The sequence below is a fragment of the Sceloporus undulatus genome, chromosome 2 (genome assembly GCF_019175285.1).
Source record: "Sceloporus undulatus isolate JIND9_A2432 ecotype Alabama chromosome 2, SceUnd_v1.1, whole genome shotgun sequence".
Lineage (NCBI taxonomy): Eukaryota > Metazoa > Chordata > Lepidosauria > Squamata > Phrynosomatidae > Sceloporus > Sceloporus undulatus.
Window position 1 is genome coordinate 149,439,605 of NC_056523.1, and position 25,696 is coordinate 149,465,300.

Below are 25,696 nucleotides of genomic sequence, written 5' to 3' on the forward strand. Positions count from 1 at the left end.
CTATAAGCCTGCAGGCAGAAATTCTAAAGAGAATTTCTCGCTGCTCTGATACCTTGTTGCGAAGAGCAGGTTATATAAATTCAATAATTATATTATTATTATTATGTATTATTAATGGCTCTTATTCCTCCAACACCTCCCCCACCCAATCCATTCATTGCAATTCGCACTGAGATGGATCCGAGCTTAGAGTGTACTTAATAACCCTCTTCCACAACTGCATGTTTTATATACTGGATGATCTAGCAGCCATGTACAGGCATGCACATGAGCATTATAAGGCGGTGTTGTGGGTCGCTTATGGCACCCCGTCTCCGACTGGAAAAAAGCCACTGTTGTGGCTTCTTTTCCAGCGGTTGTGGTGTGTATGCGCTTGCCGCGTCCCCAACCCGCCTAGTTGGTGCGGCAAAATCGACCCTGATGGCTGTTTGTACACCCCATAGTAATACTCTACTTTTGCAACAATCACGAATTGGTGTTACAAACCTTAAAGTGGGGAGTCCGCACAACAGGCGACATTGAGTGTGTTTTGATCTCTGGTTTCCACTGTTCAGTCACTTCTATAAACCGAGCAAGCTGAAACAAATAAATTGATCCCCTTCGTCCCCCTTATTTTGTAAATCACGAATAGTGAGGGGGATAACACTAATGCTTCTCATAGCTTCTTCAGGTGTCCCCCCTACATTATGTAGTTTACTCTTCAATATTGTTAAATATAGGTATTATACTTCTACCAGTACTCTTCCCCAAGAGCTCAAGTTTGTTTAGCTACAGTTCTTGCGCTGTTCTGACTCTTTGAGTAGTTTTAACCTTCAACGAAAGGTAAACGTGTTTGGTATTGGTGCAGCAGTTTACCTTTATTTTACCTAAACGCATCGAAAACGTTGTGCAATGGTGGTGTGAGTAGCCTCACGGTACGAGACACACCTGAAATCTCATGAGCGAATGAGTTTTAAATTTTAGTGTCTTATCCTTTGTGAGTTCAATCCGCATTGGCGCGTTACATTTTGCTCAAATTTCTTTTCAGCGCTAGCTGTTTAGATGACACAACAAGACTGGGTGGAGAGTGAACAAAAGCTAAAAAAACAGAGCGACAAGAACCATGATCCATCACCCCAATGTGTAAAATGTTTACACATCATTTTCCTCTCTTGTAGATACTAGCTACAGGGAGCCAGTTTCATCATGGAGGAGTACTACCTAGTTGGCCCAATAAATCCACTGGGTGGCCTTGGTACAAATAACACACGCGTCCTCAGAGGAAGGCATGGTCAACCTCCCTCGGACAAATCTTGTCAAAAAGCACGAGATAAAGGTTCGCCATAAGTTTAGAAATGGACTTGAAGGCGCACAACAAGAATCCTTGACCTTGTACTATTACCACACATATGTTTAATTGAATTTTGTAAGCCACTACATATAGTTTGTACACATCGCTTTTTCTTTTCTTTTTCTTTTTTTTAAAAAGTAGGCCTATGTGAATGAATTGCACAAATCCATTGCCGAAAGACTGGAATGTTTCTTTCTGATTACGTCCATACAGGCAGATGTAAATTTGGATTGTAAATGTTTTTATCCCCAATGTTGTGAAAACACCTGACTTGGAATTATTTTTACTAGAATAGATGCAAATGTTTTTAAGACATGACAAAACAACAGCATTACACTTACCTTACCCGGCTTCATTATTAAGAAGCAACTTTCTGAAAACAGTGACATTAATATCAGTATGCCCTTAAAGTTAGTATTTATATTAGAACATGCTTTCTAGAAGAGAATCTTTTTTTTTATTTTTTTGTTCATATACACTGAAATAACCCCGCTGTTATTATGCTGCAGCATTCATTCATTAAGGTCTCAAATTCATTTTATTAAACAGAAACACTCTAATATATAAAAGCATATCGTTGATATGCACTCGGGAAATGTTTATGTCTGCCTCTGATTCTACTACCTACCCAGGTTGTTGCCATAACTCCAGAAGACCTCCAAACCGGTGACAAATGTAAGGGACAAAGGATTTTCACCTACAGTGTCAAAGGACACTTTTTTAAAAATGGAGGACATGTGAAAAATTTGATGATTTTAAAAACATGTTAATATAAATGCATGTTTCTTAGGCATGATCAAATGGAGGACAGATGCAGAAATGTACTCCTCTTTCCTCTGGCCAAAATCACCCCCCCCACCCCTTCCAAAACACACACAGCACAATTTGGGGCATTTCACATGGCTTTACATTAAACATGGCCTCTTGCATATGTCAGCAGAGCTTATTGCAATCATCACATCATCATCATCATCACACCACCATCATTGCAAAACCAGGGAGACTTGTTAGCATTGACAAGCACCAACACACAGAAAAGGCACTTGGGAAAATGCACTTTAAAATAAAAGCATTCCTACTGGGAACTGGCCAACTCACCTCCCTCCGCCCCCTCCTCCTCTTCTTCATCCTCCTCCCTCTCCTCCGCCGCCCAAAAAAGGGCAAGGAAATGGCCCCTTCTGGCTGCACCCGGCCAACAGAGGAGGAGCTCCTCCTCCTGGAGCCGGGCGGGCAATGGGGCAGACTGGGGCTGGGACAGCCCCGCCCCCTGCCAGCTCCTCAGGCTCCGGCCTGGAGAAGGGGCGGGCTGTTTCAGCCCCAGCCTCAGGAGGAGAGGAAGTCCTCCCATAGCTCTGCGTGGCCTGCATTAGCTCCCTTTTGAGCAGGCGTGCGGCCAGGGCCCAGGCAGCAAGTGGGCCAATCGCGCGCTTTTCCGCGCTGCGCCTGGGCAACTGCTCGGCGCATTCCGGAAGGCAAGGAGGATGAGTGGCCGCCAGCCAGCCAGCCGCGCACAGCCCTGCAGGCCAGGGGAGTGCTGGGGAGGAGGAGGCTGGAGAAGGTGCTGGTGGCCAGAGGAGCGCCAGGGGGGCGGAGGAAAGGAGAGGCAGAAGAGGAGGAGGCCGACCGAAAGTGGGTGGCCGCCCGTGCATGAGCAGCCGCGGCCATAAGGAAGGCGTGTGCAGGGGCAAAATGGTGCAGGCGGGCAGACCCTTTTTGGCATGAAACCGGACCGTGACCGTGCCACCCAACCCCCAAAAGCGGGTTGGCACGCCTGAAGCCGTTATGGCATCCCTACCTGTTCCCAACTATTTCCTTCAAGTCTATCCATTTCAACCTGCAGAATTCTCATCACAGTATATACTCAGGACCCTTCATACATTCATTTAACAAACTATTTTGGTATGCTTTTGTTAACATGCACCCCCCCCCCCTTAAGCTTCATTTCTAGAAACATGCTTTAAGGTATAATACACCAAGGGAATTCAGCTATGTGCTTGAAGAGCATCATGCTGATAACTGACCTAGGCCTGGTAAGCAGATTCTCACAGTCCCTGATACACAGCTGTGTGGTGGTCTAGCCTCCTAAATTGACAACCTTTCCTTTCCTGGAGCAAGGGGGATGAACTGTCTCATGGCCCCATGAATGCTTACGGCAATCCCACCCTCTTCCCTGCAAATGGTCTAATTTTGTTGAAGTCTTAATTTCTCAGCACAAAAGAATCTCTGGACAGGGGGAAGTAACAAAACCCCAGCTCTCCTCTCCTATCTATGTAACTGCTCTGAAGCCAGAAGTACATGATGGGAAGGCCTCCAGATCAAAGGACAGTTTCAGCTCAATGTGCAGAGATGGCCATCAAATAACTATGGGAGCCACAGGATGATACATCACTCAAGGCAATTGGAGAATTTTGTTAAGGGTGAGCAATGAGAACCCTGCCAGCCCACCACAAGCTGGCATGCTGGTAGCAGCAGCCCTCTCACGTGGACACTTCCAGTCCAAACTAGCACAACTCGCTGCGAAGAACAGCATCAAATGATATGGCAACCCGCGTCCCATACCAAAATGCAGCCGTCAGGATGATTAAAACATAGTGAAAGCACAGGACACTATATTTACCACAGCTGAATTGGTGATCAGTTTGTGTTCTTGATTCAATCCAAACAATTGCTTTTGATGTGGAAGTTGAAGGCTTCATGGTGGAATCTTAGTTTTTTTTGTGGTTTTTCAGGCTGTGTGGCATGTTCTAGAACAATGATGGCGAACCTATGGCACACGTGCCAGAGGTTGGCACTCAGACCCTCCTGTGGCCACACATGCTATCACCCTAGCACAGAGTTTGCCAGAGTTTCTTACTAGAAACCAGAGAGACGTGGCACTTTGCATAAAGAGTAGGGTCTGGGTTGCTAGTTGGACACTTGTCTTTAAAAGGTTCTAGAAGATTTTTCTCCTGACATTTCGCCAGCATCTGTGACTGGCATCTTTAGAGAATGCTTTCCTGGGGAAAAAGTGGTCTATATATACTTGTGACCTGGAATGCAGGAGTGATTGCATGTGTAGTTTGTTCTGTGCTGATGCCTCCCAGCCTGAGGCCTACCATCAGCACAGAACAATACTGCAAATCACTCCTGTCCCAGGCTCCAAACGTATATATAGACCACTTTTTTTCCAGGCAAGCATTTTCTGAGAAGCCAGCCAGCCAGCCACAGATGCTGGTGAAACATCAGGAAGAAAATCTTCTAGAACATGGCCACACAGCCCTAAAAACCCACAAAAAATTGCTTTTGACTTCCCAAGTCCTAAACATATCTGGTGTTGGCCATACTGCAAAATACACTAACATCCAAAATCCACAAAACAAGATCCTTGTATTGGCCAACCAAAATGCACAAAATACATGATGCAAGCTTTCAAAGCTGAAGCTAGTTGAGCTTCAAAAGCTTGCATCATTTATTTTGTGCATTTAGGTTGGCCAATAAACGTATCACTGTTTTGTGGGTTTTGGATGTTAAAATCCTAAACAGTTTGTAATCTGGTTATTGAGAGGGCTGCCTCTCCTCACATGAACCCTCCTGTTGAGCCAGCCCAAGACATTTTACTACCCAAAGGGGAGCTGCAAATGACACACACACCTTTCACCCAAGTCAAGGTGCGCAGGACCCAATGCCAGCCAAGTTACTTCAGCAAATAAAGCAGAAAATCTTCAGAGTGCTTTCCTTCTTCCTAGAAAGTAAAACTATAACAATCACAAACTAGATAATGAACCATTTGCTGCCCTTTCATGACACCCCTAAACTTCATATCTTTCATGACACCCCATCTTACTTTGCCTAATAGTAGAACTGGTCCTGCTACTAGAATCCTAAGATCTTCATTCCACACCCTGCTCTCCACATTTCGCAAAATCAAACTTATTTGGCAGGTACCAGATATTGGCCTAAATACCCCAAAAGGCACCATATCTGATCTGGGCCTGGAAGAAACTGTAAGGAGGGTCAGTCTTGGTTCATACCACCAAGGAATACCAAGTGTTAGTATAGTCTATATTTCATAGGGGCACAATGGCAAAACCACCTCTTGAGTATTCCTTGCCTAAGAAAATCCTATGGTGTCACCATAAGTCTACAGGTGACTTAAAAGACAGATGTTTTACTTTTAATTCAGAGACAAAGACAACTGAGTGGATACCAAGAGGCCCCTTTATCTGTTTAAATGTTGAAAAACACTGGTACTTAGGAAGGCCTTTAAGATTAGTTTTCTTCTCGACATGCTGGCATGACAAGACTTTTAATTATGGTTTTGTAATGTAGGTAATTATTACCATTTTATTACAGATGGTACCAAGAGTGGAAATGAAGCACAGGAAGCAGTGGTTTAACTCAAACCATTGAGGAGACCCAGGGTATGAGCTGGAGATTCCCCAGTTCATAACTGGGATGCTTACCAGTATCCCTTACAAACAACTGCCCCACTTTCTAAAATGACAGCATATTCTGCTCAAAAAGGAAGCAGAGTTAACCTCCAAAATAGTATTTTTACATGCAAACGTATATGTTAACATGTATATTGATACAGAATTAGGTTGGAGACAAAGGAGCATGTATTAACAGATACATCAAGGCAATTCTTTGAAAAGAAGAGGGAGTTTTCCCACACTCTCTCCCTGAATAAAGCTTTGTTTCTCCCAGTGACTTGAGCGGTTGTGGGGCTGTTTTTCATCATCCAAGCCTAGAAACAGTGAAGGTCTTATAGGGGGAGAGAGGCCAACCATGAGTCCCCAGTGGGAGGGAACTTGTTAGGGGGAAAAATAAATCACAAGGATTGCTTCAGGCACAGAGCAGCTTTTCGAGGCCTCTTCCGAGCTCCTGTCAAGAGGCGTCTCTTCCGCCCACTAGGATAGAAGGACGCTTTGTCAGACAGGGTTAAGATCAGAGGCTCCCATCAGCAGGTTCAGACCAGTGCTAGAGCAGAGAGGTGGAGGGAAGCACACAGACAAACAACACCACTTGAAAGCAAAGGCTCCAATCTAGATTATGTGGAAAGTTAAATGAGAGAATGTATGATGAGAGGATTGCCAGGTCACACTTGCAGTGCCGGGAGGGCATTTTCCCCAGGGCCACAGCCTTACTGACACACAACAAGAAAGTGTTTACTAACCAACAGAGCCTTCTGTGGCAAGGAAGACCTTAAACATGAAGTGACAGAAGAACAAAGACAAGCCATACTCAGTGTGGTATTTTTCCTGCCTTGGGAGAAAAAAACCTCCAAGGTCCCTGCAGCAGACATCACAAACTTGTGATCTTGCATCTGATTCCTCTGACCCAAACCACTCAATTCATCTCCTTACTCCAATTTAAATCACCCTTTTAAAAAAAAAGCACTCTGAAGGGCAGGAAAAGGGGGCCTAAAGGGTTAGGTTTTTATTTGCTTCTAGAAGAACATATCAAGGAGAAATTATTATTCCGTGACCTAGTAATTAACAAACCATATTAGATGACTTGGGAACTGGATTAGTATAATAATGTGGGAATGTTCTTATGTTTCCATAAAATACTTTTTGAAAGGAATGAGAAGCCCAACTTTTAATGACATTTTAAAGGGGGTAAGTAACTGAATATGAACTTTACCACCCTCATTCTTGGAAGAGGCCAAGTGGTAGTGTGACAAAATGGTTTCTTCTGGCAAAGTGAAGCTAAATATACGTAACAACTTGCTTTTCCTATAAAAGGAGCATAAGTGGAAATTTTACAACATATTAGTTATCTTAGGCATTCATGAAGATGAGATCCCCCCTCCCTTCTTCCTTGAAGGAACAAAGAACATGTTAAATGAGAAACTGCTGGTAAAAGTTGTTTCACTCTTTCATCACCCACTGCTGCTCTACTCTAAACCAGCTTCTGAAGCTATCTTCCCTTTTGCCTGTGATTGCACACATTCGTTTGTAACCACATGGAAGAAAAGGAATCAGAATATGTGAGCAGCACTTGGAGCAGAAAAGTGGCAAACTCACCAGCGCCTGTAATATAGATGCAGTGCCTTCTGGTATGCAATTGCTAACCACAGATGGAATAGCAGGCAAGGGATGCTGCAGCAGTTGCATGCATGAGAGCCTTTACAGTACAACTCCTGTATTCATGGGGGATAGGAAATGTGAAATTGTGGATAACAGCAAACTCTATTGAAATGAATACCTTGCAGTGGAAACTGATCATAGATTTGCACTGGAGGACCTAAGATTCCTAAAGAGAACACCTCTCTAGGCATTTCTAGGTCTTCCATTGCCACACTATGGTCAACGTCTGCCAGAAGATATCATAGAATCACACTGGAAGACCTAGAAAATTCTTAGAAAAAACCATACTTTTCCAGACATGGATAAGTGAAACTGTGGGTACTGGTCCCTTGGAAGTGGGAGTTGCACTTTAATTGGAAATGGTTAACCATGTACATGAATTTTGGTCCCTCAGAGCCTGGTTCTACCTGGAAGAAATGCTTCTTAAATATACTGCAAAAGCCTGAACACAAGTCTGTATTCAGGGATGTAGCTCTCGGGGAGCAGCCCGGGGGGGGGGGGGGTGAGGAAAAAGAGTACTGTTCCTATCGATAAATATTTTGCCTCCCCATGAAGTTTTCTTTCAGTCCTCAAATTTCTAGTACTGCAGTAGCTTAAAACTTTAGTTCAGCATTTAGCAATACTTTGGCATCCAAGGAAAAGGGGAAAGCAAAGTAAAAACCATGCAGGTAAGAATCCTACATGTGAAAGATTTTCAGTGTCTCTTCAATGATAGAAACTTGGAATCAAGGAAAATTTCACTGGAGGGGTAGAATTCTTAATTTGGGCCCAACACCCTCATTTTGCCTCTCACCCCACCCCACCCCAGTAGCTAGATCCCTGTCTGCATGTAGTTATAATATACACAAAATAGCCCCTTATGTTAAGTCCCATGCAACATTTTAAATCTGCACAGTTAAATGTGAAACGGCCTCAGAGTAAAGTGAAAGACCTACGAGGGTGGAAGGAAGATGACACAGGCATTTCTCTGGTTTTTGTTTATGTGGCTCCAGTATTGTCACTGCATTGCAACTGCAGAGTTCTGATATATACTGTTCTGGGAGGCACAAAGCTTTTAAAGTCACCAGTGAACATCATACAGATGCACAGTGCCTTACAGTATATAATAGCTGGCCACGCTTAGAATAGCAGGCAATGGATGCTGCAGCCGTCATGTGCATGAGAGCCTTTAATTGGCAACAGACCCCAGAGCCCGTTATCCTCTGCTTGTAATGAAAAGCATTACAAGTCCACATTTCTGCACCACCACCGAGTGCCCTTGGGAATGAAGGATAAGCACCAGAGATTCTCTGAAGCGGGCAGCTGTGCCACACTCCGTTTCCCTGCTGGCCCAAATCTTTCCAATCAGTGCCAGGCTTCTAAGAGGCAGCATTTCACAGCCTAGACTTTGTAGATCTGCTCCCACTTGGGCCATTTCCAAACCTTAGCTCAGAGCAGCGTTTCACAAAGGAGTGGGTGAAGAGGAGAAACCAGAGAGGGAATAATAATTCTATCTGCTTCCTTCCCCAACCGTCAATGACACACGCATGCTAGAGGGCTGATAAATAGTTCCTCAGTTTCATCCTGGCATGGTGCCCCACAAGCAGCCTCTGTGCGGCTACCTACACAACAACACAAACAAGTGGTCCAACAGAACTCCAGTCTTCCTTCAAGCAGGGCAGGTCCTGCGGTATTGCAAACAGAATGCCTCTCTGTCTATACAGGAATTCACCAGGACACCTCTGTCTTTAGACCTGTCACCACATAACCCTTACGTTACAAAAACTTGGTGTATCAGTTTCCTACTCTACCTAAGTCAGCAATGCAAGAGATCAACCAAACCTACCTAAGCATCTCAACCATTTTGACCTTTCTCTCCCTCACTTCTTCAAGTTCAGCAGTCATCTCATCTTCTGAAGATTGCACAACTATTTATTTGGTTATTCTGAAGTTAGCATGTACCATAATATTTAAAAAAAAACAGCAGAAGGGAGCATTTTGTTATTGATTTCATTAATACTCAACCTTTACACCCAGAATGGGACCCAAGGAGGCTGGAAATAGAATCAGAATGGCTCCATTGTTTTGGATTTTGGGAAAGTGGGGGCAACCCTCAGTCATTCTGCTAATAGGTACTTTTGACACTCAGTCCCCTGGTGAAAGGTGAAAGCTTAATCCCTTCTCAGAACACTTAAAAGAAGCATCAACCCCCTCATCCATCCAGCCTTTCAGGTGAGCACAAACGGTTATGCTTGTCAAAACATTTTAAATTCTTTGCCATCCTTTCCCTTTGCTTTATCCTTTACATCCTTTGTTACATGCTGCTAAGTTTTACCCTCAACTTATCCATGGGTCATATCAAAATGTATAATTTTGGCCCCAAAACCTGTCCTTGACTTATACATGAGGTTGACTTATTGTCGATTATATACAGTAATTATTGTGTAGTAGCCCTTGTAATTAGATTCACAAATACATTCAAGAATAATACAAATGTAGCACTTGTATACAAATAGGGTGCCTGAAATTCACTGCTAAGGACCTAGATATTCTATGAACAGATCAGCAGAAGTCTGCAACAGCACTGAACTCTGTTGAGTTACAAATGACTAAATAAAATTCTTAGCAATCTAAGGTCTAAACACTCTACAGAAATAATCCAGTTTGAGATCTGGCTCAATGCTAGGGAATTCTGGGAACTGCAGTTTTGTGAGACATTTAGCTTTCTCTGTCAGAGAGCTCTAGTAACACAATAAACTACAATTCTCAGGATTTCCTAGCACTGAACCAGGGCAGTTAAAGCGGTCTCAAACTGGATTATTTTTACAGTGTGTTTCTGACTTTAGTACAGTCGGTCCTTCTTATACACGGATTTTTTATACACAGATTTAAGCATACACGGTTTGAAAATGTTCCAAAAAAGTATAAATTTACCTTGATTTTCCATTTTTTATAAGGGACACCATTTTGCTATGTCATTATACTTAATGGGACTTGAGCATACACGGATTTTGTTATACACGGGGGATCTTGGAACCAAACCCCAGCGTATAACAAGGGTCCACTGTAATCTGGACTGAAACATGTCTGTTCAGTGATGGCAAGACTGACCTCAAGCACCTAGACGTCTGGCACCTTAAAAAATCCTTGATGTTAAAAAATCAAAGCATTTTTAAAATGTGAACTTGCTTTGAGATTTTATTTAAAAAGAAAATCAATATTGAAATCCTCTGAAATAAATAATTTTTATGCAGCCCGATATTACCTGGTAGGGGGCTATGCTTCAACCACCATTTCTAACAGAAATGTTTACAAAATCATGTTCTAGTTGAGATTTCACAGAATTCCTACTAAGGTGATGAATTATACAAATATACACAATAAAAATACACCATACAAACTCAAATAACACAACTTGCACAGCACAATAGGCTGTTGTACATTGTGGTCTGAGATGTAAAAGCTCTGGCAGCAAGGCACCATTATTTATTATCCACGCACTACTGAATATGTTCCACCCATCCGTAATAACCAAAAAAACTGATTTAAAACCAGCTGCTAGTCTTCACTAGAGCAGAGCCACTGAATCAATAAGATTTTCATAAGTGTCAGCCTCTCAAGTTAACAATGCTGAACTCTAGTTATACTTTTGAATCAAATAATAGAGGCATCAAGTAAGAAGCCCAGTGTCAACCTGAATTGCCAGAGTCCTTCCTTACCTTTAGCATGCTTTGGTACAGTACTACTCTTCACTTACACATACATATATGCTGCCAACCAACCTTGCGATTGTCTATGCTCCTTAGATAGAAACTGGCAATGACTTTCCATCCTGGATGTTAGCTATACTCACATGCACACCTACCCTTTTGTAGCTTTTTGAGTTGTTATAGTTTGTAGGGTTTGGGTTAAGTGTTTCTGCATCATTTTGGAATCTATGGATCAAAATGTCTTAATATAACTTTTACTTACACAGCATCTCTGGCAATAGACTCTCTCCCCTCCAAAAGTATATGCTGGCATGTACTAAGTAAAATTCTTAGCAATACCCAGGCAATAACTGTGATTCAAGCATTCTGGAGCTGACATTGTATACAGCCCATTTTTATAAAATAGCGTTGTTGTTGTTATTTGCCTTCAAAATGGAACAGGCGGGATATAAATAAATATTTCATTCATTCATTCATTCATTCATTCATTTCAAGGCAAACCTATTGTGGGGTTTTCTGAGGCTGAGAGAGTGTGACTTGGCCAAGGTCATACAGTGGGTTTCTATGACTGAATGGGTGTTTAAATCTTGGTCTCCAAAGTCACAGTCCAATGCTCAAACCACTACACCATGCCGGCTCTACTTTGGAAAATTCTGAGTCTGCCATCAAAAGGCTTTATCAGTGAATTCTGAAACCACCATTCAGCTAAATGGATTTGATATTTTGTAAGCCCATGCTTCAGCAAAAGTATTTATGAAGTCATTTATTGAGCACAGCCTTGCAATGACTACTGAATTATCCTAGTATCCTACGGATTTTAAGGTATTTTCTATCAGTAGTAAGAAGAGAAGATCCAAAGATATTGTTCATACTTGTGCATCCCACTAAAATACGGTTTTATGTGAAGTACACAAGCAGGAATGGCAAGCTCTCTCCCCCTCCCACTTCCTAGGAAAAGGAATTTGGAATCATTTGCTTCCCCTTTCAGATAATCACAGCTTCCTGTGTTCAAAAAGGAAACTATGATTAGCATCAATGATGATTAGTTTAAACAAGCCAGGTTCAGAAACCTTCAGAAAGCTTGGATATTTGTTTAATTATTGATTTTATAACCCATCTTTCAAGCCATCCTGAATCGCACTTTGGGAGAAAGGCGGGTTATAAATCCAATAAATAGATAAATACCATTTTTCTCCTGGGATGGGATCCAAGGTTGCTTACAGGAATTTAAAACAAGAGTACGTTAAAATCTTATTTTACTAAAGCTAAGAATTGAGTAAAGGTATTATTTTAAAAAACATTTAAAATAGTTAAAGCACATTTAAAACATAATTACGGTACTAATTAAAGATGAAGAAAATACAGCATATCACTTCATACACACTACAGCTACATAATTTAAATTTCAAAGGCCTGCCTGAATAGGAAGGGGGGTCTATCGCATTGGCTTTGCTCCCGCAATAGATGCGGGATGTAACTTTATTGCATTTCCTCAAAGCCAGGGAGTACACAGCCCAGTTGCAACCTGGGCTTCTGCCGCATCTAGGGTTGCCATAACCCCCCTGGGGCCGTGACAAACCCGATTTTTGGCCACTTGGCACGGTCATGGCCCGGTTTGGCTCTTTGCCCCGGGTTGAGCTGGTTGCCGCCGCCGCCACAACAACCGCGGCTGTTCTGCAGCCGCCACTGCCATTACTGCTGCGGCTGCTGCTGCAGCCTTTCCGCCGCCTGCCTCGCTTTGCCCTGGCCCTGCGTGCTCTTGCGCGGCCATGCGCAGGGCTGAGCAGGAGCTCCTGCCCTTCAGGGTGGCTGGCCAATGGCTGGACAGCCCTCCCCTGCTGCAGGAGCCTGTGACTGCTAGCAGGAGGCAGGGCTGTTCCAGCTCCACTCTCCCCATTGGCCAGCCAGCCTCAAGAGGAGAAGTGTCTCCTCTTTGGTCCCTGGCGCGGGCCGAGGGCAGAAAAGAGCCTTGCTGGCAAGCTATCTCTCTTCCTTCCCCTTCCCCTATTTTTTCTTCTTCTTCTTTTTCCTCCTCCTCCTCCTCCTCTTTGTTTTCTTCCCCTCCTTCTCTTCTTTCTCTTCCCCCTCCTCTTCTTCTTTTTCTTCCCCTTTTTTCTTTTCTTCCCCTCTTCCTCCTCCTCCTCTTCTTTTTATATTGTTCCCTATTCTTCTTTCTCCTCCTTTTCTTCTTTCTCCTTCCCTTTCCTTTTTCTCCTCCTCCCCCCTTTCTCCTTGGCTGCTGCTGCTGCTGCTGTTGTGGTTGTTGTCGTGTGCCCAACTCCTTTCTGACTAATGGCAACCCTGCCTAGCCTCCCTTCGCTAGCCCCTCTTTCTCTAACGCTCTTGTTTAATCTCTTCTATCTAAACCTCTATCTATAAGCCCCCGAAGCCCCCATCCTCTTCTTCTCAAGGATCCAGGGCTTCTGGGGGCTTTGCCCCCATGCAAAAAGAAAAAGAGTGACCCACAAATCCCCCTTATAGTAAGTTGAGATATACTGTACCTGAGGAAAAAGAGAGGGTGAGGGTTGGGGGGGTTGCAGGGGGCAAGGAGAAGGAGGAAGGGGGGAATTGCTAAGAAGGCCTGAAACATGTAGTTTGCCGGCTCAAGGGGCTGCCTGTCTACCTCAGCTCAAATGCTAAGGATGCCTGGACTTGTGCTGTTGTGTGTGTTTTGGAATTTGGGGGGGGGGTGTGTGGCCAGAAAGGGAAGTACATTTCTGCCATCTGTCGAGGAATAATGCCAAAATGTCCTCCATTTTGAGCATGCCTAAGAAACATGAGTTTATATCAATACTTTTTTAAATCATTAAATTTTTGTGTGTCCTCCATTTTAAAAATATGTCCTACATTTGGGGCTAAATTTTGTCCTACATTTTATGCCCATTCGTCCCAGTTTGGAGGTTGACAGTTATGGCAACCCTAGCCGCATCTCATTCTTGAAAAGATGTGGTAAGAGCCCAGAGAACCCTAGGTTGCAAATGGGCTGTACACTCTCCGGCGATAGGGAACTGCAATAAGATTTGCTTTCTTAAATACATCTCGCGTCTACTGCAGGAGTAAATGCGCTAAATTCCTATGTCTTCACTTGCCTGCAGAAAGACAACAACCAAAGAGGCCAATCAGACTTTCTGTGGGAAAATGTTGCACAGCCTGGGAGCCACCATGTCTCTCCTATGTCTTCATCAAATGTGTCTGTGAAGATGGGAGGACTGAGAGAAAGCCCTTCCCTAAGGATTTTAAAGCCCAGGCAGGCTCATATAGGGGGACAGGGTCTTTCAGAATCTAGACTAGGGTTGCCATAAGTCAGGACCTCCAAACCAGGACAAATGTAGGACAAAGTTTTCAAATGTAGAACTTTTTTTTTTAAATGGAAAACACGTGAAAAAATTGATGACTTTTTAAAAAATGTTAATATAAATGCATGTTTCTTAGGCATGATCAAAATGGAGGACATTTTGGCATTATTCCTAGACAGATGGCAGAAATGTACTTCCCTTTCGGGCCAAACACCCCCTCCCCCCCATTCCAAAACACACACAACAGCACATTTGGACATCTGACATAGCTTTATTTAACACGGCTTCTTACAAATTTCATAGAATCGTAGAGTTGGAAGAGACGCAAGGGCCATCCAGTCCAACCTCCAGCCATGCAGGAACTCTCAATCAAAGCATCCATGACAGAGAGGCTTATTGCATAACCAAACACTTTGGGTTTAATACTTAACATGGGTTAACATGGCTATGCATATTGAACATGTCAAGGTGGTTTAACAAGCAGTGGATTTGCCCTCGGTTAATAAAAATACAGAAAGGGGAAAATAAATGCACATATTCTGGGGGGAAATCCACTTAATAAAAATACAGAAAGGGGAAAATAAATACACACAGATGGGGCCAAAAGTCCACTAAATAAAAATACAGGGGAGATAAATAAATACTGTACACAAAAACTGACTCACACAGCTAGGTCTTTGGGTGCTAATAACAATAATATTGATAACCATGGAAGGTCCCTTTGCAAACTGACTCACACAGCTAGGTCTTTGGGTGCTAGTAACAATATTGCCCCTGCTTGCCCACCGCTGCCCTCAGACTGCCTCAGTAGTCCCTCGCTGGCCCGCGGGGAGTAAACAGAGGTGAGCTCCTCCTCTTTAAGCTGGGTGGCCAATGGGGGCAGAGAGCTGGAACAGCCCCGCTCCTGCCAGGAGTCACAGACTCCTGAAGCAGGGGGCAGGCTATTTCGCTATTGGCCAGCCCAGCCTGCCAGCCAACCAGAGGAGCTCCAGGCTCCTACTGAGCCCTGCGCATGCCCGCGCAGAACTCTGGGGGCTTGCCGGTTTGCGGCAAAGGTGCGTCAGTAGTGGCGGTGGCTGCAAGAACAGCCACATTGGTGGCGGCAGCAAGTAAGAGCAGCCAAAGGCGCTGCAGTGGCAGCGCCCTAACAAAACCCGGGGGGGGGGCACCTGGGACAGAAGCAAAACCAGGCCGGGACCGTGCAGAATGGTCCAAAAGCGGGAATGTCCCACCCCCCGGGATACGGTAACCCTAATCTAGACCCAAGCCATGTAGGACTCCAAAGGTCAAATCCAGCACTTTGAATTGTGCTCAGAAACGAACTCATAGTTAGTGAAATTGTTTCAGTGATGGAGGGCACATAATTTTTTGATACCTAGGGCAAAAGCCATGTGGCCACTGATACTGGCAAAGAAGGCTTCTTGTTTTAGCCTTGCAGATGTTCCCAAATGAAAACTTGGCTCTTCTGCACTTATCTGCAGCTGTGCTAAATGGACAGGTGAAAGCAAAGAAGAAGCATTGCTAGAAAATACAAAATGTGCCAAACAGCCCAGAACAGCTGAACCAGGGTATACAGAGGAGCCAAGTTTTCATTTGGCATCCCATCAGTGTTTGCTCAGGGAAAGACTTTCTTTCTTTCTTTCTGACATTTCGCAGAGCATATTTCTTAAACTAATGCCTTAGTTGTTATCACTAGTTTGCCCCTTCTCCTCCCTCACCCCCTGCCACTGCAAAGGAAGATCCATAAATTGAGCTATTTTTAATTCTGGACAGATTCTAGAGAGAGCCAGCATAGTGCAGTTATTTGAAAACTCTGGAGGCTCTGAAGAACTGAATTCGAATCCCTGCTTGGCCATGGAAACCAACTGTGTGACCTTGGGCGAATCACATCTCTCAGAATATGGGGGTGGCAACCCCCCTCTGAACAAATCTTATCACGAAAACCCCATGATAGTTTTGCCTTAGGGTTGTCATACGTTGGAAATGTCTTCTTAAAGGCACACAACCACCATTACCACCGGATTCTGGGATCCTCCATGGATACCAAATTACACGGATGTTCAAGACCCATTACATACTGTGGTGTAGTAAAATGGCCTTATAGAAAATGGCAAAAACAAGGTTTGCTTTTGGTGTGTGTGTGTGTGTGTGTGTATACACATACACATACACTTTCAAGCTGTGGACAGTTGTATCTGTGGATAAAAAAATCTATGGATATGGAGGGTTGACTGTACATAAAGCAATGACTGCTGCCATTAGCACAACATGATCCCATAACCTAATTTTTTACAAAAATGTGCTGGAGCACACATAGAGACAAGCATTTTTTCCATAAAAGCTTCACAAGAGTAGGTCAATGAGGCACAAGCTTAGAATCAACATGACTTTAAGTGGCAGCACTGAACATCCTTACAAATGTCCCTCCTGGGATAGCTGATAAATAATTCTACTTATACAAGCAAACTTCAGTCCACACAAACACAAGGTATTCTGCAGAGGGCCATGACTTACCAATGACTCTCAGTCATTTTCTGAAAGCAACATGCCATGCTTCTGTGAGCAACATAAAGTACAGCAGGTCATATTTCCCTTTCAGCTAAACACAACTATTTCAGATCAGAAGTGCTTGCCACAAATACCACATCTGCAACCCTCAGTTCCACCCATGATTTGCTCTTTGTTATCTATCACTATCATTTCCTCTGGAACAATGGAAGATATGTATTGTCAAGTTTTGTGCACCAACAAAAGGCACCACAATTGGAAGCAGGCCTTGCAGGCTGTTTGCCAATTTCTCCTTCCAGCTGCCGATTCTTTTTGCCAATGTGCTCTAATGCTGCTCCACAGAGTCTTACCTCATCATCACTCCATGAGCAGTTTTTTACTGAATTTAAGAGACAGTATTTCTGATTTCTATGTATGGTTGTGAAAGCTGGATAATGAAGAAAGCTCTTGGAAGAAAAATCAACTCATTTGAAATTTGGTGCTGGACTAGAGTTCTACAGATACCTGGGACTGACAGAAAAAAAAATAAACAAGTAAATGGGACCTAGAGCAAATGAAGCCTGACCAATCCTTAGAAGCCAAAATGACTAAACTGAGACTGTTGTACTTTGACCATATCATGAGAAAACCTGACACATTTGAAAAGACAATAATCCTTGACAAGAGAGAAAGCAGTACAAAAAAAGGGAGAGGAAATCTTCACTACAGATGGATAGGCTCAATAAGGGAAGTCACAGTCCTGAGTTTGCAAGTCCTGAGCAGAACAGGTGATAACAGGGGAACTGGAGGTCACTCATTCAAAGGTCTGCCATAAATCAAAGCTGACTTGACAGCAATTAATAACAACAAGGGACAGTGATGCAAAGAGCTCCATCCCCAAGCCACTATACACAACACTGTGCAGTTCCCTGGACCATTGCTTTCCATACAATTAAAGTATAGCAGGGAATTCATGTTAATGTTCTGCTTTAGCCACAATCAGTTGAGCAACCCTACAATTATAATAGCTGCCACAGAGCATCTATAGTCTACATTACACAAAACATAACAAACTAAATGATATCAGTGCTTCTCTTCCTGAACTCAAACCCCATCAGTTTGCCTTCCAGGCAAACACCTAAAGATTGGCCTCAATTATGTCCAGTTAAGTGCTATTCTCCACCACTCCGACGCTTTCCCCGCAGATCTGTCAATACTATTACCCACTTTTGCTGACTGCTTTGCTAGCTTTTGGCACAGCAGAGATGAACATGTCTCAACCACAAGGGGAATTACTTGGAAGTCCTGGATTCAATTAGCCCAGTTTGGATTCAGCATGCCTTCCAATGTAATTGGAAGGCATTCATCCACAAACATCCACATCTACAGCAGGCAAATATTGAGACGTGCAACCAGAGGCAGTACATCTTGAACTGCACATGGAATAAAAAATTAATTATTACAGCACAAGAAAAAACCCAGTCAACTCTCAGGTAGAGGGTTGCAGCCTGCTATTGTGTTGTGCAAAGAGTAGGTGGATATCCACCACTATATCTGGGCAAGCAATGGTCCCCTTCTGGAATTATCACTTATTGCCCCTATACATTGGGTTTGCACATTATGCTCTGCAGTTGCACAACAGATTGTCAGTCATGTACATTGACCACTGATGCACAAACACTGCATTACACTGATACTGAGTGTAGGGGTTGCATAACATAACTCTCTCAATGGATATTTGAAGCAAGGTAGAATCTTAGCTATATTGTGTTAGACAAGCAAGGCACACATGTACCAATCAGTGCTTTCTCCTTCAAAATATGTGTGAGCAGTTAGTAGGAAAGGATTCTGTGCTTGGCTTCTTCCTGCAAGTTACATTCTTCTTTTTGAAAGGCATGAACAGTGTTTTTGGACACAGCAGGAACTTGTAACAGGACAGGAAAAACATGGTTACAGAATGCCTACCTTATTTTGAAAGCACTGAAGTTTCCTAGGCTATGTTTCCCAGATAAGTTGCTTCCCAGGACAATGAAGGAACCTGCAAATGTTAGTTCTCAGTTATGTCTGCACTATTCCAGATGTCTTGAAAAGGTGTAAAAAAACTGGAAGACTAAAGATGGCCAATATTGTTGTTATCTTCCCTCACCCAAAAAGACCTGTGTGCTTCCCAAACTTCTTGAATGGAAGGGAAGCTTGGCTGCTCCCCGTTGCCTTTATTCAAGCATATCTTTGCTAGCTGACTCACTTGCAAGAGAGGGAGGATTTAACTGAATGGGTACTGTAGATTTCTTTTACTGGTGCATTTATAATTATATTTTCTTTTTCTTTTTTCTTTCTTATAACGTTTATTTTATGTATTTGTACTATTTTACTGTAAGCCTACAGTTAAATGCTATTTCAGGGTGAAAGAAAAGATATAGGATAAATAAATAAAATAAATGAAAGGATAAAAGGGCAGATTCAGCAAAGCATAGACAATTTATTTATTTTTGTTTACTTAAAGTATCTCTGTATCACCTCCCACTCCACAAGGGCTCCCGAAACAATGAACAAATTAAAACAATACAAGCAGGCACCATGGTTTTCTCAAGATAAATTGTTCCAGATCATGCTCCCCTCTCCCACCTTTTTCTGATAGCATGTAACTAAATCATGGGAATGTTCCTAACTTAATTTACAAATAGGGAACATGTGGCCCTCTAGATGTTGCTGAACTGCATCAGCCTTAGCCAGCACTACTCATGGTGAGAGACAACAGCAGATGCAGATCAACATCTGGAGGGTTGCAGATTCTCATCTCTGAGTTAGTAAATCATGATATTAGCAAACTATTTCACAAAAGTCTCCCAAGGGCTCAGTGATACTACTGTTAGGCAGATCTACAGCTGGTTGAACAAGTACAACCAGCAAGTATTCATTAATGGCTCTGTATCATGCTAGAGGGAAGTCTCAAAATGAAGTTCCACAGGGCTTTGTCTTTAGCCAGCCGCTGTTCCAACATTTTATAAATGATTTGGTTGAGGGCACAGAGGCAATGCTTATCAAATCTGCAGTTGATATGAAGCTGTGAGGGATAACTAAGATCAAAGAGTACAGAATCAAAATTTAAAGTGATCTTGACAGGTTCCAACACTGGTAACGAAACCAGAAAGATGAAATTCAATAGCTCAATATAAATATAAATATTGTATTTAGGTACAAACCAACAGCAAAATAGTAATAGTTTTAAAAAATCAAAGGCTCCAGTATAGGAAAGGGAGAGCTGATGTATCAGTTTTAAAAAGTGAAGCCAGGTTGTCTTAGCTGAGAACATGCTGGTCCTGACCTTCCAGTGCAATGCAGATGCTTAAAAGAAAATGGAATCTCAGGCTGCGCTTATAGAAGCACAGTGTCCAGGTGAAAGACAGTAGAGGTGTCTATTCTGCACTGGACAGGCTGCCTGCGGAGTACTGTGCCATTTATTAAGAACGGATAAAATTGGAAAATGACCAGAAGATGGTAAATCTGGTAACCCTGCAATGAATGAAGGTTTAGAAATGATTAAGTGGAGATGTGATAGCACTCTTCAAATATCTAAAGGGTAGTTGCACAGAAGTCAGGGCACACTTATTTGGAGGGCAGAGACAGAATCAAATGCAGGAAACAGATTTTGGTTAAACATCAGAAGAAATCTCCTAAATGTATAAGTTACTCAGTATGAAAGCAGATTGTTTAGAAGGTGGTGGGCTTTGACTTGCTAGCTACATGCATTTAAGGACAGGCTGGAGAGTCATCTGGCAGTGATGTTGTTCCTACTTCCTGCATTGCAGGCCCTGCAATAAGCAGGTGATTGGGCTAAATGACCTCCAAGTTCACTTTCAAATTTATGATTCAACAAATCTCCTGAGGGGGCTAAGGTAGCATGATTCCAAGATACTGCAGAGAAGAACAGGCTCTACCAAGCATCACCTACTCTCTGTTAACTGGAAGTAGCTTTTAGTTATCTTCTGCATGCACAGTACGCACGTCAGATGTCCTGGGTGAATTCAAGTGCAAAAGACACAGAGATACAGTAACAAACTACACAAGGTGAAGTCAAAGGCTTTCATGGCCGGCATCCATAGTTTTTTGTGGGTTTTTCGGGCTATGTGGCCATGTTCTAGAAGAGTTTCTTCCTGACAGATGCTGGCGAAACGTCAGGAAGAAACTCTTCTAGAACATGGCCACATAGCCCGAAAAACCCACAAAAAACTAAACTATACAAGGATAGTCACACATTTTTTGACACAAAGGAACCACTTCATTCAAAGTGATTATTTTTCTAGTATTTGTGAATATCATCTGTAAAATATCTAGCCACTCTTCTTTCCTGGCCAATACTCAAGCTGGTAAAAAATTAAAATTAAGTAACCATAAAAGAGATGTGCATAGTCTTAATAGTAATTATGGCAAAACTGTAATTATGACATTTTGGCCAACACACACCACAATCTCTATGGCTAAAATTATTAGATCCGGTTAGTTTCTGCAGACTAGAGAGAAAGAGAGAGCATCACACACCTCTGGTACTTTTGGAATTCACCAACAGCTCACTTTTTAACTTTGGTTACTGCAAAAGGTTAATTATGAATAACTGCCAGTCACAAAAGTAGACAATGTGAGAAAAGATCCTCAGTGCTAAGCAAATATATCAAAGACGAAGCAAGCAGAAAGTGTTCTTACCACATGCTTAAGTAATCGTGTAAGGAAGTCTCAGAACTAGATTCCCAGTAAGGATGCTGGTTTACAGAATCTGCATATATAGCATAGAAAATGTCCACACTGACAGAGCTATGAGCAGATCTAGTCTTTCAGGGAAGGTTAAGGATGCCATGCTGCTGTGTCTCTTGCCCATCCTTCCTAAAGCCTCTTTCTGCAGGATTTCTACACTCCACTGTGCTCTCGCTTTTTTTTCTTGAATTAGAAAGTCTTTATGCCTAATAGCAACAAAGACAGAACTCCCCCCCCCCCCCAGTTATTTGGTTCTACAGAGTTTAATTAATATGGAGAAAGAACTTTGCAGAAATTAATACAGAGAAAGAGCTTTGCAGAAGCAACCTGCAGAGGAAAGCAGATGCACAGGTTGGCCTGAAACAGAAGAGACAAAAGATGTCTTTAATGGCCAATGACACTGTTGAAGGATTTTGCTAATCAGCTGAGGTTAATGGGATCACTGGTAACATAGGTTTCCTTCCCCCCAGCAAGCTGATATATAGGGAATTTGGGAACAGATAGCTGAGCAACAGATAACAGGGGATTTCTCGTATATCTTGCCGCCGAATAAGAGGTAAAACTTCCTCATTTTTCATTTGTGGACCTGAGGCATGAGATGGGAGCCAAGTTTCAAAAAGCCAATGGAAAACCCTGTTGCCTTCACACAGATAAGGAAAGGGGGGGGGGAGCTGAAACCTTCTGATTATAACCTTCTGAGATTTCCACAAAGTCATCTGATCAAGACTGAACTTGAAGACCTCTTTTTTCCAAATGAAATGATTATTTTGGCGGCAAAGCGCCTTGAGTTTCCTTGCAGCCCATTTTAATTCCCCGTCCCCCAGAGATCAAGGCAGGTGAGCAGGAGAAAATAAACCTAATCTGAACCCTGAACCCCAAGACAGCAAGCAAGACTATGGAGAAGGAGGATCCCTGCCAATGGGGCCCATCTGATCAAGGCTGCTGCTCCACTGCAGGGATAATCCATTTTGGCACCACTTTAACTGCCATGGCTCAGGGCTGTGGCATTCTGGGAATGGTAGCTTGTGGTGGCACCAGAGCTCTGCTCCATTTTGAGCAGGGCTACGAAGCATGCATTTCTATTTCTATGAGTGCTTGTAGCTTTTCTTAGGCCATGTCCTCCCTTTTCCTGGATGTCCTCCATTCTGGGGGGCCTGGTCCTCCTTCGTGGTGAGGACCTCTGGTCCCCCTGCCCAAGGGGCAGCCTGGGAAGCCTTTTGGGAGGAGGGCTGGAGGTTCTGCGATGCAGGGGGTCAGAGGTCCTCACCACAAAGGAGGACCAGGCCCCCAAAAATGGAGGACACCCAGGAAAAATGTAAGACATGACCAAAGAAAAACTAAAAACCCTCCTAGAAATATAAATCCATGCTTTTTAGCCCTGTTCAAAATGGAGGACGTTTTGGAGCCCCTCCACGTCATAAAAACAAAAGCTAAAAGCCCTCCTAGAAATGGAAAGCCCTTCTTCTTAGCCATGCTCAAAATGGAGGACATTTTGGGATCCCTCCTGGACAGAAAAACAAAAGCTCAAAGCCCTCCCAGAATTGGATAAACATGCTTCTCATCCATCTTCAAAATGGAGGGCATTTTGGGCAGAAAACAGAAGCTAAAACCACTCCTGGAAATGGAAAACTATGCTTCTTAGTCCAGCTGGAAATGGAGGACATTTCGGGATCCCTCCTGAAGAGAAAGCTGAAATGGAGGGCGGGTCCGGGAAAAAGAGGACGGACCCCTCCCCAATGCCAAGGAGGAGGCTCCTGAAGGAGGGTCGATGGGGGCCAATTCCTGGGCCACGAGGAGAAGGAAGGAAGGAAAGAAAGAAAGAAAGAGAGAGAGAGGGAGGGAAGGAGGGAAGGAAAGAAAAAGAATGAGGGACAGAGTGATGGAAGGAAAGATGGGGAGGGAAGGAAGGACGGAAGGAGAAAAAGAAAGAAAGAAGGAGAGGAGAGAAAGAGAGAAGGATGGAAGGAAAGATGGAGGGAGGGAAGGAGAGAGATTGATAAAGAAAGAGGGAGGGAAGAAGGAAGGAAAGAGGGATGGAGGGGGAAAAGGAAGGATGGAAGGAAAGATGGAGGCAGAGAAGGAAGGGAGAGAGGGGGGTGTCTGTCTACCTGCTGGTACTGGGGCTCCCGGGGCCTGAAGGCGCTGTCCACGGGGCGGAGGCGGAGGCTGAGGTGGGGGAGGCCGTGGAGCCAGGAGGCCCACCAGGGAGGCAGGTACTCGGCCCGCGCCGCCGGCAGCATCGCTCCAGGGCTGTCCTCCTCGCCGAACTCGCACCCGGGACCCGCGACGACGCCAGCCTCCGGAGCCGGCTACCTGCAGGTCGCCCTCTCTCCCTCCTCCTCCTCCGCCTGCCTGCCTGCCTGCCTGCCTGCCTGCCCTGGCCCTTCCCCCTCCAGGCGCCGCCCCTGCTTCCTTTCCTCCGCCAGGGAAGGAGGCAGGGAGGGAGGGGGTCCTGGATTGGTGGCAGAGGGCGCCCCCTGCTGCTTAATTGTTGTTTTAATGTGTTTTATATGTTGTCAGCCGCCTTGGGTCTCCCACTTTGGGAGAAAGGCGGCATAAAAACAAAATAAATATAAATAAACAAGTAAACAAATAAGAAAAAATAATAAATTTGTGGCTAAGGTCCAAAACACACACTGCAGAAATAACCCCAGTTTGAGACCACTCTCACTGCCCTGGGTCAATGCTAGGGAATCCTGGGAACTGTAGTTTTGAGCAACATTCCTCCCCCTCCTCCTCCCCCTCCTCTGTCAGAGATCATCTGGGGCCACAAGAAACTACGATCTTGGAGCCCTGCTGCCAGGCTGGGAAAGTCAGTCCCCAAAGGGATATTGCAGCGCCTTTGAGCCAAAGGGTTATTCGGACGGTGGAAATAATCCAGGTAGACTCTGGGATGAATCTTGCTTGTTCACGTCTATTTTGAATGAATCTGATTAAATTCTCTGGGAGGAGTGACTAAAAACCCACTTAACCCGGGATAATCCATGTCTGGTTTTATTCCAAGCTTTTTGAAAAGATTCAGATTCTCAGTAGTGTGAATAATCAATGCAAACAGAGCTGGGATAAACCAGGATAACACCCCGCATGCCTTGAACATGCTTCAAATATGTTCGCATCATTGAATCCATCTTTATTCAAGTGCTGACTCATGTGAGCAGCCGAATTCACAGAGATGCACAGAGATTCGGTTCCATCGTGTGAACAACAACAAACCTGCAATGCATGAGGGAGATTATTCTCACAGTCACACGAAAAAACAACAGCTTGTGAATGACCCCTGGCTGAGCATAAGAAGTGAGTAGCATGAGCTTTTGTAGACTTGAGCCTACTTCTTCAGATGCAATGGTTCCCAACTGGCAAAGAGGTCAAGCAAGGCTGCCTCCTTTCTCCCTGTCTGTTCAATTTATATGCAGAACATATTACACAAAGAGCAGGTTTGGACACAGAAGAAGAAGGAGCAGTGAAAACAGGAGGAAGGGATGTCAGCTGCCTAAGAAATGTAGACAACACCATACTGCTGGCAGAAAACATCACAGACCTGGAACAACTACTCAGGATGATCAAGGGGAAAAGTGCAAAGGCAAGCTTATTGCTGAACATAAAGAAAACAAAAATAGTGACCACAGAGGAGATCACAGGCATGAATTTGCAGGACCTAAGCAGAGCAGAGGAGGATAGGGAGTCATAGAGAGGTCTCATGATCCACAGAAACTCTGTGAGTCAAGATCAGCTTGAATGAGGTTAACAACAAACCGTCAATAAGAGTATGTGAGAGCCAATGTCGTATAATGGTTTGCGTGTGGGACTAAGACTGGGAGTGTGAGACCAGGGTTTGAATCATTAGTCAGCCACTGGGTGGTTTTGGATAAGCCACTCTCTCAGCTTCGGAGAAAAGCAGTGGCAAACATCCCTTGAAGAAATATGTAAATGCAGTGGACCCTTGTTATACGCTGGGGTTTGGTTCCAAGATCCCCCGTGGATAACAATATCCATGGATGCTCAAGTCCCATTAAATATAATGACAGAGCAAAATGGTGTCCCTTATAAAAATTGGAAAATCAAGGTTTGATGTTT

General features: G+C 43.7%; 1 protein-coding gene across 2 annotated transcripts in view; it reads right to left on the bottom strand.

The window, feature by feature from the left end:
- TTYH2 (tweety family member 2) overlaps positions 1-23,977 on the bottom strand; it is a 96,027-nt gene extending 72,050 nt beyond the window's left edge. For both annotated transcript variants that reach the window (XM_042451080.1, XM_042451079.1), the window contains exon 1: positions 23,731-23,977. In XM_042451080.1, coding sequence (XP_042307014.1) covers positions 23,731-23,862 — 132 coding nt within the window. In that variant the 5' untranslated portion in view covers positions 23,863-23,977. The remainder of the gene's footprint in view (positions 1-23,730) is intronic.
- Positions 23,978-25,696: the final 1,719 nt, after the last annotated feature.